The 18,017-nt window shown below is 46.1% G+C and overlaps 1 protein-coding gene across 4 annotated transcripts in view; it reads right to left on the reverse strand.

Moving 5' to 3' along the window:
* The window catches only part of NOL4L (nucleolar protein 4 like), a 136,223-nt gene that overhangs the window by 80,144 nt on the left and 38,062 nt on the right, over nucleotides 1–18,017 (reverse strand). For 2 of the 4 annotated variants that reach the window (XM_028735616.2, XM_028735615.2), the window contains exons 2-3: nucleotides 12,207–12,332; nucleotides 8,358–8,513 (exon numbers count right to left, since the gene is read on the reverse strand). In XM_028735616.2, the coding sequence (XP_028591449.2) occupies nucleotides 8,358–8,513; nucleotides 12,207–12,332 (282 nt within the window). The remainder of the gene's footprint in view (nucleotides 1–8,357; nucleotides 8,514–12,206; nucleotides 12,333–18,017) is intronic. The other 2 variants (XM_028735618.2, XM_028735617.2) reach the window with 1 other exon arrangement.

Genomic DNA, 18,017 nt, shown 5'->3' on the forward strand with positions numbered 1-18,017 from the left:
AGTGCATCAAACAAGGTGGCATTTCCCAATCCCACTACCTGAGCTCTTTTCAACCTACGGAGTCTGAACTTGAGACCCTGGATGCTCAAGGCATGTGCTCTACAAGACTGAGCTCTGGCCCTTCCCAGGCACACTCACTGTGGGGTTAGAAAAGCCTTTTCAGTTTCCCCCTCCTGATTCCCTGCCAAAGTGGCCTCATTGTGCTGCTGCGAATGCCAGCGAGTCCCATGACAGAAGCGTGGGGCATTTCGTGTCTCAGCAGCAAACCAAGGTTTTAGCACATTTGAAAACACAGAACCGCATGAACCGTCTGAGATCACGTTCTGGAAAAGAGATCAGCAATGTCAAGAACAAAGCCTTGGAAGAAGTGTCTCTTTGTCTGGTTTCACAAACAAAAGCGTAAGAGATCAGGCCAAGGATCCGTTTAGTCCAGGACTAGCTCCAGGAGTGGAGTGGCCCACCGGATGCCCCGTGAAACATAAGGGCAGAGCAAAACAGAAATAGTCACCCCCTTCTTGCCTGCCCTCAGCATCTGATAGTCAGGTATACACTGCCTCTGAACATGGACATTTAGCCCTCACAACTAACGGTCATTTACCACCCTTGCCACTCCACCAATTTGTCTTAAAAGCCACCTCAGACAGAGGCCACTTCCACCTTTGAAGGTAATCAATTACACATCTGTGGTGTGCCAGTCCTAACCTTACTGCCAATCAATTTCCATCCATTGTTGCTTAAAAGAGGCTTAAGTCCAGGAGTGGAATTCAACATCACGCTCTTCCAGTCGTTTCATCTGCGCAAGCATGGCAGCCTGCCAGGCGGAACGGCACCTCCTCTCTTCCCCCTGTAAACTGTTCTGTGGGTTCTCATGACTGCCGCCCCCCAAGCCAATCTCAAGGGGCACATGGAAAAGGAGCCCTGTTGCGCAAGTCGCTGAGCTTCCATTTCCACTGACAGGGCTGGTTAAGCGAATCCTGCCCTATGCCAGTATTCCCTGTTTCTGCACAACAACATCGTGCATTAGGCATGTTGACATAATTTATTTATTGCACCTTTCTGACAAGGCACCCAAGGTGGCTTGCAATTTTAAAATATCAACACAAATAATGATGTAAAATGTAAAGTTGGCCCGAACATTGCCGTACTCTGACACCCTGGTTCTAAATATATTTACTCGGCTTGCTGATTGTTGTTATGTTTGTTTGTTTTTTTACTTTTACTGTTTGCCGCCCAGGAGACATTGCTAATTGTACAGCATACAAACAATGTAAATAAATAAGTATGCTTCACATGTTAAGGCAGCTTCAAAAATCATATTCAAGTATGCTTCCTATTTTCAAGCCAGGTAATAGGGAAGACAGATTTTACTTTAGGAAGGGGCTACACGTTCTGGCACCTTCAGCTAAAAGGTTCTCAGGTATAAAGGAAAACCTGAAGAGCTGCTGTCAGGCAAAAGAGAGAACACTGGCCTAAACACACCATTGGTCTCACTCTTTGTCTCACTGTAAAGCAGATTTATATGATCTGAACTGCAGCCTTACAAAAACACACACAACGGGCCTCATTTTTCATAGTAGGAGAACCATGCCTCTGGCAGGAGCGCTCAAATAATGGCCTGTTTCTCTGTGGCAAAAATGGGCAAGAGCACATGATAATGTGTATCATGAAGTTTGTGTCTCTTCCCAGGATCCAAAAAAATATGAAGGGCCTCTGCCAGATCTTTCAGATTAAATAGCTACATTATAGGAAGGGATGTTATTCAAATAAATAAATAGCTGTGGCATTAACCATATTGCTAAGTTAAAAAGAAAAGGTGGGATGGAGAGGAGGAGTAGGGAGAAAGTCATACTAGAGACTAAACATTCTTAGCAACGCTGGAGAAAACACCCTGTGTTTCCTGTTCCAATTAACCCGTTTCAGTTTGTGCGCTGAGAAAAACATATATGTGTACAGTGGTACCTCGGGTTAAGTACTTAATTCGTTCCGGAGGTCCGTTCTTAACCTGAAACTGTTCTTAACCTGAAGCACCACTTTAGCTAATGGGGCCTCCTGCTGCTGCCACGCCGCTGGAGCACAATTTCTGTTCTCATCCTGAAGCAAAGTTCTTAACCCGAGGTACTATTTCTGGGTTAGCGGAGTCTGTAACCTGAAGCGTATGTAACCTGAAGTGTATGTAACCCGAGGTACCACTGTATGTATTTTAAAAAAAATAATGAGAAGAACTTTAGGACACATATCACATGAGCTCACTCTTAAAAATCAAAACAGAGAAGGAAAAGAGTCCTGAACCTTTCTAGAAGAGAGAGAAGAAAAACAACAAAAAAAACCCAGTGATTTTAAAAGAGTGATTTTTTTCAAAGAAACAAGGCACCCCTGGTTTTTTCTTTAAAAAAAAAAATAAAGATACCTATCTCCACTAAGTGGCAGCACAACCCAATTTTTGCTGGCAGGCTAGGAAGCAGCAGGGCAAAGAGCAGGGGGGGGGCGCGACCTGGTCCCACACTGCTTTGGAGATGCCAAGAGGGTTGTTCCCTAAGCACTTGCCAAGGCCTCCTGGAGCCCCTTTTGGCTGAGTGGCCACCCTGCCTCACCTTCTACTCTCAAGGACCCCACGAGTCATTTGTCAGCAATTCCCCTTTCAGGAGCTGCCCAAAGAAGGGATGCAATTCAGAGGAGGCTGCTTGGCTAATCGGAAAATGAGCTGAAAACTGCATCCCAGCTGTGCCTCATCTTGCTCCTTCCATTTTTTAGTTCAAAGTGTGGCAAAAGCAGCAGTGAGTTTCATGAGCCGTTGGGGAAACCATCCTGATCTGGAGGAGGAGAAAATAAACAACCCCGAACTCTTCTGATCCCAAATGTGGAGATCTGAGCAAATTCACACGCTGCTTTCTGCCACTTGCATCTTCTCTTTTCCCCCTTGCAGGAGCAACCTGTTCTTGAGAGCAATGTGGTAGCAGCTGGGATTTGGCTTACTTGGGCGGTAACCTGGAGCAGCTTCCATTATCAGAAAAAAATACAAAAAATAATAACGACAACAGACCACAATAGTTGCTTTGGCTGAAACTCTCCAGTTTCCAGCTCATTAGCACACTTTTCTTGCTGGGAGTCAGCTAGGAAAAGAGAGCAAGTAGAGTTGGTGTATGAATTGACCCTTACACCCTTGGCATGCAGCTCAAACTACTGAATCTGCTATTAATTACTTCAACATGTTTATATACCCCCTTCTTCCAAGCAGCCTGGGTTAGTAGATAAGGATACACCCTATTCTTAGCCTCCCGACAACCCTGTGATGTAGGTTTGGCTGAGAGAAAGTGCAGTCCAAATTCATTCACACTGAGCCTCATGTCTGGAGGGGGGGTGCGATCTGAAACCAGAACCCTCAGGTTCAAGTCCACCACTTCATGCACCTCATGCACCTGGCCTGATGAAATCCCACAGGGTTTCCACAGGAATCTCAACCACCTGAAGCAGGGAATGACAACGATGGTCTTTCTTTAATGTGTCCCAACTCAGTCTTGGTAAACTCAGTGAACTGGTAAACAAGCAACTGATAACTGCTAGCTCCTCTAGCTGCCATATTAATAACTCTTCCTCCGCTGCTACCTGTCCACAACATGGCCATATCAGGAAAGCAGGTGGGAAGTTACCCCTGGTGGTTCTGAAGCAGTACTACAAACTCTGCCACTTTCGTGTTGTGGTCTCATTTAGGAAGTTAGTTCCTTAGCGTGGACTCAGAGCTGTTTGTGGCTAGAATGCTGCTGTCCTGAAATACCTGCTCAGGTATGGGGACAGACAGATCTAAAAATGACTTGGGCCCAAAACAATTTTCAGTTCCAGGGCTGAGTCCTAGAACAGGTGCAGAACTGCTTGCTGCCTTTGAGCATGTGCAGAATGCTTGCTGGAATTAAGGGAAGGGGCTTCCAGACTGGAGAGCATGACTCTAGGTGGTCTTCTGAGTCCTAGGATGGCCCCCTTACAGTGGGCAGTCTGTTTCAGTGAGTCCTCGACTTGAAAGGCTGTCTAGTCCAAGGCAGTTTAAAGATAAACAACCAAAAGAATGGGGGGCTTGAAATTGCTGGTCATCAGTTAATACCTGGACAGCCGACTAAGCAGGATTGCAGGTCATGTTTTCCCCACTGCGGTGAGATGTACTGTATTTCTAGTCATCAGCTATTATTCCACAAGTTGGTATCCAACTAAGGTGTTCTGTCAGTGCAAGGATTTCCATTTGTACAACCCCCCCCCAATGTGTCCAAATCTGCACTGATTTGAGATTTCTGCCAGGCCTTAAGATTCCTTGCATGGATTTTAGAAGGCAGAGAGTCCCCTGCACTGTGAATATTTTGAAAACTCAGGAACAGACTGAACCCTGAGAACAAATTTGAGGGTGGGGAGGAGAGGAGAGCAGGGAAGTCCCAACATTGCACAAGCAGAAATCATTGTGCGGATGGGATGCATTACTCAGCACTACTTTGGATAGAACCCAAGCAGTACATAATGCACCTTTACATATAAATTAGCAAATATGTTAGTAAACTGCTATTTATGCAAATCTATGATGGGGCATAAGTGGCCTCTCTGTTGAGTCCTTTCAGAAACTAAGCACAGTGTCATCCTAGGCAGAAGGCAGATGGATTGCCTGATATGAGGTTACATTCACTGTGTTTATGTAGTTTATCACAAAGCCCACTCCTGAGGCAGGTAGCTATAGGTAGTATACAATGATTTCTCTGCCACCTCTTTAATTTCTTTTGAAGAAGTACCTTTCTTGCACTTCCCCATATTAGGGACACCAGACTGCAGCACTCTGCCAGTCCCCATGGGGCCCTTTCTTGCAAACAGTCAGCTAATTTATTTCTGATAGCCTACCTAAGCAAGCAGAGAATTACCTCCAGCTCCAAATTATCAACCTGATTGGCTGCCCTCTGGAAGTGGGAGACAAAGACGAACTCTCTGCTGAATCTGGCCTAGTTCTCACAGAGGTAGTAAACCTGCGTCTTGGGGTGTGCCACTTCAGACTGCAGGTAGGAACCCACACCAAACGCTCCCTCTTCCAAGAAAATCCCTCCATGCACAAATGTAGCCTATTGCATAGAAGGCTAGGCCTTTTTAAAAATCTTCCCTAGCTTTTTTATGTTCAGGGTACTTTTGAATTTAATTTTACCATTTTGGCATGGGGGCTCATTTTATCACACGGACCCTCACCTGCATTCTGAAGTGGTTCAACCCAGAGACACAGTGCTGGGGCGGGCAAGCACCGACAGAGGTGGCAGCAGAGTCCCTCCCACCGAGACAGGGTTCACCCCTGAATCTGGCATCTCAATATTAATTCTGGTCCAGTGCGGCATCCCCGATGGGGGCACCAGAAAGGGAAGATGGCTCAGAGCCCTCCCAGGTCAGGAGGGGATACAGGCCTGCTAATGTGATGAGATCAGCTCAAGCAGAGGGGTGGAGCGCAGCAGAGCTGCGGCTTTGCTGGCCTGAGAAAAGCAGGCAGATCCAGCCTGCTCCCCTGAGGCTCTGAAAGGCATAGATTAGCACTCCCCGGAGCCAAATTGAAGGAATTGGGGGAGGGCCAGAGCTGTCTACTGTCGAAACAAGCAGAAAGTTTCCTGAATTGTAGTTGTACTGGTGGCCTTGCCCTCTTCCATTATGGAGAGGTCATCCGCCGATAGGCAGAGAAAATCGGCACAGACAATAGCTTTGCTAGCTGCGTGCAGAGGCAACGGCAGGGGCAGCCTCCAGGTTGCCCAACCTGCCGCCGCTGTTAGGGGACAGGGAATATGAACAGGAGCTCTTTGCTCCCTGGGAAATATGCCAGAGGCAAACAGAGCCCAGCTGGGGAAGGGAGGGACAGGCCTGCATTGCAGGAAGTCAGGCAGCTCTGTGACCTGTGGAGGATGGGCTCTGGTGAAGAGGTGAGAGAGAGGGAGGGGGAGAGAGAGAAGCTGAGTCTTCAGCTGCACATTTAGCCCCCTGGATCTCCAGCAGCAACCAAATTGCTGGCAGAGGTAGGGGGGCCATGGCCGCCTTGCAATTTTTCAAGCAGAAATCCAAATGTCACAGGAAACCACAGTGCAAAAGCTGCAAGCTGTGCAGCCCTCGGAACGCCTCGCTTGCTGCATCCAGTTGCTCAGTGCCCCAGGAATAAACAGAGCAGCAAAGAATTAGGCAAGAGATTGTAGGCCCCAAGTAAAGAAAGAGAAGGGAGAGGCAGAAGCTGCCCCAATGTTCTCCTACTAGCAAGACGCCAGGGGGCCAATTCATCTCCAGTCTAGCTAATGTGACTGAAATAGGGATATATGGGAAGAGATTGAGCATGTTACATGGGAAGGGACAGGGAAGCATGTCTTATTACTAATGATAACAACTGAATAAATAGCATTCATTCAATTGAATAACAGTCACTCAATTTGATAAATACTTCAATGAATAACATAAATGTATAGCCCACCACACAGGAGCATTTAGCAATGAAAGCCGAGAAGCAAGCATAAAATGTTACATCAAAATTTAAATGAAACATTCATTTCAGGAGTACGGGCATGACAACTGCTGGATTCTCCCAATCTGTTGTCCAAATTTGCTTGGCGTATAATTTTAATGTGCACAACCGAGCCACCTGTCCCTCTAGTCAGCATCCTACAGGAACCTCTGGGAGATTCTGCAAGCTGTAGGAGATGGCAATACGGAGGACTGTATGTCCTAGGAAAACTAACAGTCTGGGCCAAGGAAAACTGAATTCTGCATCTTGAATAAAAATGTCAATTAAGCCAATCTATTCCCATGTTAGTGGTGTTTTTAGTTCTATAGACTTGTTATTATTTTCATTATACCAAAAGTTTGGAATATATTACTGATGTCTCTGGCCCCCTTTCTGTGTCTGTTTCAATATTTCTAACCTGTGGTGATTCTGTTTATGCTTAATTTTGCATTTAATAAAAATAACTTTTAAAACCTCAAGCCAATCTATATGCATTTGCTTATTCTGGGGACGCCATCATCTTCTTCTGCTTATGAAGGGGAAGGGCAAAAAGTTAGCTAAGAGTTTTTGACGTCCTGCCTTCTGATTTCTGGCTTAAGAAGACTGGAACCTTCTGCGTTCCAGATGTGTGCTCAACTTCTGAGCTTCTGAGAAGATACCATGATCACACATTCAGATCTACGCTAGGTCTGCAGCACTGAGGACTAGACACCTGCTTTTTAAAAAACAAACAAACCAGCAACCGGCATGCTGAGTTCTACAGCCAACACCAAATGTGCGGCAGAAAAAACATACTTGGCCTGTCTCAAAATACCTTCCCTGTCTCAGAATATGAAGTTTGCATGTACGGTTATCACAGTAGCCCAAGAGCTCCTAGGCCTCTTTAGCATTTGTCCTAATTCTTTTTAAAGCCGTTTATGCTAATAACCTATCACAAAATCCATTACAGCAGAGCCAGAGCAGTGTATGAGCTGCAAAAGACCACCATAAATGCATGAAGCGGTTTTAGGCAATCTACCATCTTTCCAGCTTCGGCCTCCTACCCAATTCCATTCACCGTATTGGTTTAATATTACTGCTGATCATAGAATCATAGAGTTGGAAGAGACCACAAGGGCCATTGAGTCCAACCCCCTGCCAAGCAGGAAACACCATCAGAGCACTCCGGACATATGGTTGTCAAGTCTCTGCTTAAAGACCTCCAAAGAAGGAGACTCCACCACACTCCTTGGCAGCAAATTCCACTGTCAAACAGCTCTTACTGTCAGGAAGTTCTTCCTAATGTTTAGGTGGAATCTTCTTTCTTGTAGTTTGGATCCATTGCTCCGTGTCCGCTTCTCTGGAGCAGCAGAAAACAACCTTTCTCCCTCCTCTATGTGACATCCTTTTATATATTTGAACATGGCTATCATATCATATGATGATCTACCTCATAGGGCTGTTGTAAGGACCCAAGACAATGCCCGTGAAACACCTTTGAGCGCCCAGGAAACATTATATATATATCTTAAGTATTGCTAAGCTGTGGCAAGACGTTCCATAGGCTGAGCATGCGCTGAGTGGCGGAGTCCTTCCTTTGTTTAAGGAGCCTTTCCTTTTCATCCTGCATGGCTGGCCACTGCCTTCCCCGTGCCTTGATGCTCATGCCTGGCCCCTCCCTTCTCTAAGCACATCTGCCATGGCCATCTCCTCTCCCCCCACCCTTCTTCTACTGATGCCCACTCTGATCCCTCTTAGCCAGTCCTTCTCACATGCGGGAGCCTATTCCCTAGTCAGCCCCCCTCTGGGTGTGTGAAAAGAGGGGCATAGTGGGATGTGGCCACTGGCCCATTGGGGGGGCCTCTTGTCAGTAGTACAAAGACAGGAATCTCACCGCCCGGTAGGTCTTCTTCTGCCCGGCATGTTTGGGTGCTTTGCCTGGCTCCGCCGAGCTCTCCACATGCATCGAGTAGATGATGTCAAAGAAATCTTCCACCACAGCGACGCGCTTGAGAGCGATGCCCTCGGGCTCCGACAGACCATCTGCCCCCTACAAGAGCGCAGGCAAGTCAAGTTAGTCTCAGGAATGGGTGACAGAGGTGAAGAAAAGGGCTGCAGGATAATATGAGCGGAGGGAGGGAAAGGGAGAAACACAGAATCCCACTCCTGCCAAGGTCTGAACGTGTAAGGAGAAGGGGTGTCTGAGGAGGCTCCTATCAGGGCAAGGAGTGTGATATTTGCTGCTGCTGCCACCAGAGACCAAAGCCAAAATGGGAGAGGTGAAAGCAGGAGAACCCATGAAGAAACCCTCCTCTTCTTATTTATAGCAATCTCATCAACAGACTGGGTTGTTGTTTTTTGTCTGGGCCACCTCCATCGCCCCCCTGCTGGCTACACAATGCTGGCTATCAATCAGCGAAAGAACTGCTAGTTGTTAAACACCTGCCTTTTAATCGAGCAATTTCAACAAAGTTGCACATTATCAAGAGAAGCGACTTCCTGATATATTGAAAGAAACGTAAAATTATGTAGGATTTATTAAGTAAGCATTTACCACTCGAGCTTAGAAGATAGGTGACATATTTATTAAGGTTTTCTTCATTATTTAATACAGTAGCATACCAGAGCCTCTCCACCAGCACACGCACACACACACACACACACACACACACACACACACACACCATACTCACAAAACTTGACAGATGCGTTTAAAACAAGAGCTCCTGGAGGGATCCTATTCCCGCCGGAAACAGCAGGATTTGTACTTGGTGCTGATTTTACATAGCGCCAAATGCAAGGACTCTTGCAAGGGACCATTGGCTTAAAGAGTGCACTCCCAATTGTTTCCTTGCAAAGGGAGCTTGCGTCCAACACTGCTTAAATGCAGTGCCAAATGCAAGTCCCACTGCTTCCTAGAAGGGACGGATCCACCTGATCTCCTATTATGTTATGTGATTGTCCACAGTGGTTCCCCAACCCTGTCTTAAAAAAAATAGTTGCACAATTAACATTTTGCCCTTACAAATTCATATTGGATTCAGTTCACGAAATCAATGAAAACTTTTGGTGATTAACCTATCAACTCTAAATCTATTTGCTAAGTGTTCTGAACTCTCAACCCCCTCCTTTAACAATGTGCCACCAGCATGAACCCTGCTCAGCTAGAAATTCTGTAGTGTCTGGGAAGGAGAGAAATAAAGGGCATCGTAAATCAATACAAAAAAAGTATACATGTAAGCCAACTGCCCACAACTTTGTTCTGAAGTCTTAGCACTCATTGGACAAATCTTGAAAGCTGGTTGATGGGGCAGAACATTCTCCACGTGTTGTTCCTTGTAAACATAAGGGCTAGAAACTTGTTTTATGGCAAAAAAAAAAAAAAAAAAAAAGAAAGCTGCAATTTTGAGAAAGGTGCCTGGGTGTCCTTCTCATTACTACACTACTGACCTGACTCGTTGCCTGGCCATTTAGAGCGCTAAGTGTCACACATTCCCCTTGTGTACTGCAAATGTCCAGTGTGCTGAATGAGCATGCCAAGGATTGCTCTAGTATAGAAGGATGTTTCAGCTTGCAGAAGGAGAGCTAGGGCAGGGAGCAGGCTAGACAGGTGCGTCCATCAACACACATGTGCACACACACATGCCGTCTAGACCAATAAGCAGGGCACCTTTTTCACCTTGAGGCCAGGATCCCTGGAGGAACAGGACTGAGTCACCCTCCTCCCCGCCTCTGACCTTTCCCAGATTTCACATTCATTTTCTTTCTCTCTCTGACATACAGCCAAACAGTAGCTGTGCAGCTAAGCTTGGAGTGCAAGTACAGGATGCTCTAAACCAGCCACATGGCAGCAGGACAGAAGAGGCGAATGCCACTGAGCATCTTATCTGTCTGACATAAAGGGCGCTGGCTCATCCTGGCATGACTTGCCAAGGGAAAGGAGGCCTACCTTGTTCCCTAGCTAGTTATTTGTGCCACACCCACAGCTCATGCGCCACAAAATCTGGTGGAAAACGAGATCTTGAAGGAATGAGGCAAGCATACTTTGTCTAAAGTTTGGAAATCATGCAGTTACAGTGCTGATTTTTCAACACGTCAGACAAGGGTGCTGAGGAGCTCATAGAAAATATGCAATTAAGGTGTCACTGGCTGTCAACTACAGCTGGCTCAGAGTTTGTGTACACATGTGAGTGTGCTGCTGTTTGCATTCACAGAAACCACTCATTCACCAAAAATTACACAGAATTCACTGCTGAGATGTGGTGATGGCCACTGGCTTACAATGGCTTTAAAAACAAAAGTTGAACAAATTGATGGAGGGTGTCAACCAATAACTGTTAGCCATGATATCTAAATAGAACCTCCATATTCAGAGTCAGTATACCTCCGAATACCAGACACTGGAGACAACAGCAAGGGTAGACTGTTGCATTTATACTGTTTTTGCACTTCTCAAAGTCTTGTATTTAGCCTAATCCACAAGGGCTCTCATGCAGTCATGCAACTGCGTACACAACTACATATTTAATTACTCTTCTAACAAGCCTTTGTACTTTCATGGGGAAAGAGCCCGATCTGAAACTCTAAAGAACCACTGTCAATCAACATAGACAATACTGCATGAAGGATGTCATCGGCCTGACACACTATAAAGGAGCTTCTACGTTCCTCCTTATGTACTTAACAAACCCCTGCTGTAACCAGACCCTTGAGAGATTTCTTTTTAAGATCAGTGCTTAATGCAAGAAATCTTTCATTTCAGTATAAAGTGAAGCAAACTATGTCATAGATGAGGGCAAAACTAATCCCACCTCATGTTTTCAAATGGGAGCTTCTGGACATTCTCTTTCTCAGCACCCTAAGGAAGATTTGCAGGCTAGTCTTATGCAGTGACCTCAAGTCCAGTGACCTCAACAGACTTCAGCACACCTAACCCTTAACAGCATTGACTACTTAGCTGTATTTACATTCTCTGTGCAACCGAGAAACTTGCACAAAAGATATATGAATACCTCTACTTCTAAAAGAAGTAGGACCAGTAAAAACGCTGCCAATTTTAAATTTATTATACTGTTTTAAATATTATTTTATTAGTTTGTTGTTGAATAGAGGTACAGAGTGGGACGCGGGTGGCGCTGTGGGTTAAACCACAGAGCCTAGGGCTTGCCGATCAGAAGGTCGGCGGTTCGAATCCCCGTGACGGGGTGAGCTCCCGTTGCTCGGTCCCTGCTCCTGCCAACCTAGCAATTCAAAAGCACATCAAAGTGCAAGTAGATAAATAGGTACCGCTCTGGCGGGAAGGTAAACGGCATTTCCATGCGCTGCTCTGGTTCGCCAGAAGCGGCTTAGTCATGCTGGCCACATGACCCGGAAGCTGTACGCTGGCTCCCTCGGCCAATAAAGCGAGATGAGCGCCGCAACCCCAGAGTCGGTCACGACTGGACCTAATGGTCAGGGGTCCCTTTACCTTTAGAGGTACAGAGAATCCTAAGCTCCCTGCCATTTCACTAGGTTATCTCTCAGGCAAGCCCATACCATGCACTAAGAGGGGGGATGATGATGATCGCGTCTTGCTAGTAATATTATCATGCCCTTTGTGCAGGTGTGGGCAGAAAAGAGGTCTGAACAGGGAACCTTCTGGGTTCTTAGATACCATACAATACTACCTCTGGGTGGTGAGGCAGGGTTAGGGGGACAGACAAATATGCTGACAGTTTTCCAGGCCGCTGCTTGAACCTGTTACCTTTTCTGAATCCTTGGAGGTGGCAATAGAGCTTCCAGCATCTGCACCTCCTCTATCTGCCTGCCTCTTCAACGTCTGCTTCTTCATTCTCGGGCTTATTTTCTGCCCCTCATTAGCAATTTCAGTCTAAGAGGAATGACAAAGTGTCACAAAATGAAAACAGACGGACACACGCTCTCTTAGTGTTTCCTCCCTGACAATGTAACTGACTTTTAAGATCTTGAGGGCAGGAACCCAACCTCTTTTTTTGGCCCAAGTCCCTCTGTAAATTATCAGATCAGATGCTGTTCACTTGTCAGGATCCCTCCCCTTCCACAACAAGTGACCATTCCTGCTTAGAAAATTGGTGGGTAAGAATAGCAGTCACTCAGGCTTCAGTCTTGCCTCGGACCTTTAGAGACACTTATCTAGCCCAACCTTCTCGAGGTTTCTGGACACCCTACACATAAATCGTACCTTGCAAGAGATATTTATTGTCTCTCCTTAAAGGACTCCAGAAGATTCTACAACTAGCTAAGCCTGTTCCATGGAAGCCCAGCTATGTGTCCCTATTTCCAACTTAGGCTGCAATCCTCAGCTGGGAGTAAGACCCATTGAACTCAATGGAACTTACTTCTGAGTGTAGGAGGCTGTTAATTTGCTACAGTCAGGGTTAAATGCAGTCTCCCTGGCCCTGCTTCTCTGCCTTTAACAGAGCCTGACATCCAGAAATTTAACAAGCTCAATTTTCCCTGGCTTGGAAATAAGTGGTAGGAGCACTTGTTCAATTTCTATGTCAGGCTACCGTCAAAGGCTCAGGGGCAGTTTTGGGGTGGGGTGTTTTTTTTTGGCAAGGTATCTCCCCTGGCTGCTATTGGAACCCATTAAACTTAACTTCAACAGACCCTTGCAATCTGCCGTTCTCTCTCTTCTTCACCGCTGCCTTTCACATTCTAAAAAAACCCCCTAACATGTCTCTCTTTCGGCTCTAAGCTGAACACACGCTCTACTTTGGTTTTCTAGTGAAAATCAACAGATATCTCCGCTGAGGCCTCCCACATACCAAACAGTGGAGAACTGCCAACCCTTGCCCAGACACTTTCTAAAATGCAACCTATAAAGGAGTCCAGCCTCCTCTTGCCCCACCCTCTCCAGCTCCCATCTGCAGCTCAATGTGCAAGTGTGAGACCTTTTGCATTATACGAAAATACGTAAGAATTCAGACATCCCCATGATTGGCATTAATGCTGGTAGTTTTGGGCAGCACGTCGCCATAGCTGATCCTGGGATGGCCAGCGAGTCTCAAGCAAAAGCCTGTGTGCTGGGTGGCTGTAGTGTAGCCTTATGAGGCTTTGCCCTCAGAAGGGTGTTCTCAGGAATAGTGCTATCATTTCCCTGATGGGGGAAAGAGTGGATTTGAGTCCCCCTCTCCAAGTAGCAGCAGTATCAATAGGCTCCTTACCAACAGCAACTGTCCATTTTGTTTATTTATGGAGGAAACGTATGGACATCTTTTTCACTTGCATTCCCGAAAGGGGAATATATTGGAGGGGGAGGCTGGGGGGCTTCCTTCTCTCTCAGCTCATGTGGGCAAATTGTGGGCTGCTTGGTTCTTGTAGAACCATATGGGGAGTGAAAACACTAAGAGAGTGGAAATGGGGAAACTCTGCCATTGATCTAAATCAGATTATTAGGGCTGAGCTGCCCAAAGGCAAACAGTCTTAAGGACTGCTACTCTGGAAGGGGGCGCAAGAGCATGCGATGCTTGGAACCCATTTCCCCATCACTTCCCTTACAGCAAAAAATCTGATAAACACAAGATCTCCCAACCAACTATAATTGTGCAACCTCAATTTGCCGGTTTATGATGGAATCCCACCCGAAAACAGCAGCTGCCTAGAAGCGCCTGCCTCCAGCTCTCGTATTCTTTCCCTTTCATCTACACTGCCTTTCACATCTTTCCATCTGGCTGTTTCTTTCTGTTGCAGCCCCTCCACTGCCAACACAGAACACACTTCTTCTTTCCACCACCCACAGGCTCCACACACACACAAATGTACATATTATATATAATCAACAAACCTAAACTAGCATTCAACCATGGCTTTCCTCTGGGCAGGCATGTCCAAGAGGTAGATCGTGATCTACTGATAGATCGCGGGATGTTCCTGGTAGATCTCTGGCCCCTCAGTTATCTCCTTCTCCCTCTCCCCGCCCCAAAAGGCGGGGGGGACCAACTGTGGCTTCCTACAACAATAATGGGTAGATCACTGCCAGTTTTTTTTATACTATGAGTGGATTGCAGTTTATCGGGAGTTGGACATCCCTGCCTCTGGGGAACAATGGGCACTCACTATATATATGTTGTTGTTGCTGTTTAGTTGTGTCCGCCTCTTCGTGACCCCCTGGACCAGAGCATGCCAGGCACTCCTGTCTTCCACTGCCTCCCGCAGTTTGGTCAAACTCATGCTGGTAGCTTCGAGAACACTGTCCACCCATCTCCTCCTCTGTCGTCCCCTTCTCCTTGTGCCCTCCATCTTTCCCAACATCAGGGTCTTGTCCAGGGAGTCTTCTCTTCTCATGAGGTGGCCAAAGTATTGGAGTCCCAGCTTCAGGATCTGTCCTTCCAGTGAGCACTCAGGGCTGATTTCCTTCCGAATGGATAGGTTGGATCTTCTTGCAGTCCATGGGACTCTCAAGAGTCTCCTCCAGCACCAGAATTCAAAAGCATCAATTCTCCGGCGATCAGCCTTCTTTATGGTCCAGCTTTCACTTCCATACATCGCTACTGGGAAAACCATGGCTTTAACTATACGAACCTTTGTCGGCAAGGTGATGTCTCTGCTTTTTAAGATGATGTCTAGGTTTGTTATTGCTTTTCTCCCAAGAAGCGTCTTTTAATTTCATGACTGCTGTGACCATCTGCAGTGACACACACTCTCTCTCTCTCTATATATATATATATTTGGTGAGGGAACGGCGTTTCAATTATACATGTGACCCCGCCACCCACCCAAGCGTGTCTACTCATAAGTAAATCCCCAAGTTCAAGGGAATAGGAAATGCGCTTAGGACATACACACACACACTCCCCTGAGAGTCTGCCCCACCGGTCTCACTTCTGAATAAACATGCCTAGCCTCCCTCACTTGCTATTATAAGTCTTTAGGCTCCAGGACATGGCTGGCAGCTGAAATGGCTCTGGTTTCTTGCACCTAGACCTAGACATGCCCTGGATGGATTCCCCGGTCGCCTCCGTCCCTCTCTTTGCTTCAACACCCTACGTCTCCCCACATTTCCCCTCCAATCAGAGAATCTTAAGAATGGGAAAGGGACCCAGGGGTCATCTAGTCCAACCCCCTGCAATGCAGGAATCTCAGCTAAATCTAGGCTGACAGCTATTTGTACCCAGACTCCATTTCATTGTGAAGGAACCAGCCTGGTTTGGGCCGCAGACGGTGCACACTGAATTGAGGAATCTGGCAGGCCCACATCCCAGTCCCTGCCTAGGCAGGAAACCCAAGGGATGGACTTGGTGTGAAGAAAATAGGCTGAATTGCATGCAGGCTCCCAAGGCGATAAATTAAAATACGGCAGAAAATGAGAGGCCTCTTGAATGGCAACAGTGGTTTCACTGCTACATGCAGACTGTGGCAGCCATTGTGGGTGTTTTCTTTGGGGGGGGGCACGCACCATTCAATTTTGGACTTATTATTATATATTTACTTATACCCTGCGTTTTTTCCTGAGAACAAGATGCTGGGCTAGGTTTATTTTATAATCTTGTGAGATTTATACGATGCCCAATTGTTAAAAACAAACTAACCATCTCAAAGCAGTTTGCAAAGATAGGCCCCACTTTGGCATTTTCCCAGGATGCTAGGTGAGATTTATTTCATGATTTCATAGAATTTAGACACTACTTGATTGTTTAAAACAACAACAACTCAAAGTGGTTTACAAAGATGGGCTCCCTTTGGGCTGATCCAGCAGCCTGGCACAACAACAACAACAACAACAACAACAACAACAACAACAACAACAACAACAACAACAACAACAACAACAACAACAGTTTTTCTCAGTCAACACTGAGGCGCAAAACTGGTATCAGGCCTGAACCACTTCAGTGAGTGAAGTGGAAAAATCCAGAACCTGTAGGAAACCTTCTAAGTACTTATCAGTTAAAGAGTACTTCATTGGTTTTTTTGCTTTTTAAATACTGTATTTTATCATTTTAATTTTTGTGCGCTCCCTAAGTAATGTACGCTATTACACTACAGCCGTAAATTAACTAAAATAAACTTGACGCTGAGGTAGAATGCAACAGAAATGCCAGCGTCTCTTGGCGTTTCTGGAAATGTCTGCCTCTTCTGGGACGCCAGTCCCCTTGCAAAACTCAGGCTGCTTTGCACATCAGAGACAGGGACCCGGCAGCCATGTTCTTTAAAGGGGGCTCTTCTTTTTTAAAATAAAAAATGGCAGCGATGGTGGCGAGACCACGCTTCCCAGAAAGTCATCTGGGAAAATGAGAAGCTGCCTTTACCTCACACCCCGCCATTCTTGAGGAAGAATGAGCTGTGCGCACTCTGAGGAAGCAGCCAAAAAAACTACCATCGTAGGCCTCCTTCAAGGCTTAGCCAAACTGTGGCGCAAGAGCGGCCATTTTCCTGACACACGCAACCAGCCCCTTTGCCAGACGATTGGCAATCCCCCATTTTGTCCCCCCTTCCAAATCTGAAAATTGGAGGGGGCAATATTCACCTCAGATTATAACATGCCATTGTGGGGGTGCATTTCCAAAACAATTCACTTCACTAAAGTTCAATTAAGTTCAATTTTTTAAAGATAACAAGCTTAATAAATATTTTTAAAATTATTATTATTATTCTTATTATTACAGTATTATTATTATTATTATTATTATTATTCTGCTCCATTGCACGAACTGCTGCGGTAACTGAAAAAGCAATTAATTGATTGCTTTCCCCCCCTTATATTTATGGGCCAAGGAGGAGCACAAAAACGTGAGGGAACGACAGTTGCTCCGCAGGACCAACGTAAAACAAAATATTATTCATGACCCGTTTGTTACGTTTTAATGAATTTTTACTTATTTAGTGTTTCATGTTGTCCACAGCCACTTTTCTTTTCTTTTCTTGTTTTAAGCACTTGCTTGTTTAAAGCAGCATGCAATGCAACAAGCAGATGCCATCTTGCGAGTGCAGCACTGCAGCATTACGGCACCGCCGCCTTTTCCGTCCTCCCCCCACAACCTCCCGCCATCTCCCTTGCTCAGGCCCCAAAGCCTCTTCTTCCCCTTATCCTTTCCTCCCAGGCAGCCTTCTCTCTCCCTCTCGCCTCTTTCCTTATCTTGTATCATGCCATTTCACCATTTCACGTTTCCCCAAGAGTCTCGCTTCCCCCTCCCATTCCCTTCCTCCTAATGCCCCTCTCATCCATTGGGGAGGCAGGATGTAATGGAGTATTGTCCCGGAGGAAGGCACAGCTGGCTGGCTGGCTGGCAGGATCGCTTCACGCTGCAACATTTTGTTGCAGGTCCTGTTTCCCATGGCCTTTAACAGACCCCCGACTGATGCTCAGCTCTGCATCCCCCAAAACAAATGCTCCTCTGAATTCGACTCCTTGGCAGGTTTTGAATAAACATACACAAACTTTTTATTGGTAACATATATATATATATAGATAAATTAAGGATCTTTACAATTTTATAACATGCAGAGAATAACATGTGTTGAAAAACCAGAGAGAGGAGCTGAGGGAAGTCTGGGGGGGTGGGAGGGAGGGCTTTTCTCTTTTTGGGGAGGGAAA

The sequence above is a fragment of the Podarcis muralis genome, chromosome 5 (assembly GCF_964188315.1).
Source record: "Podarcis muralis chromosome 5, rPodMur119.hap1.1, whole genome shotgun sequence".
NCBI lineage: Eukaryota > Metazoa > Chordata > Lepidosauria > Squamata > Lacertidae > Podarcis > Podarcis muralis.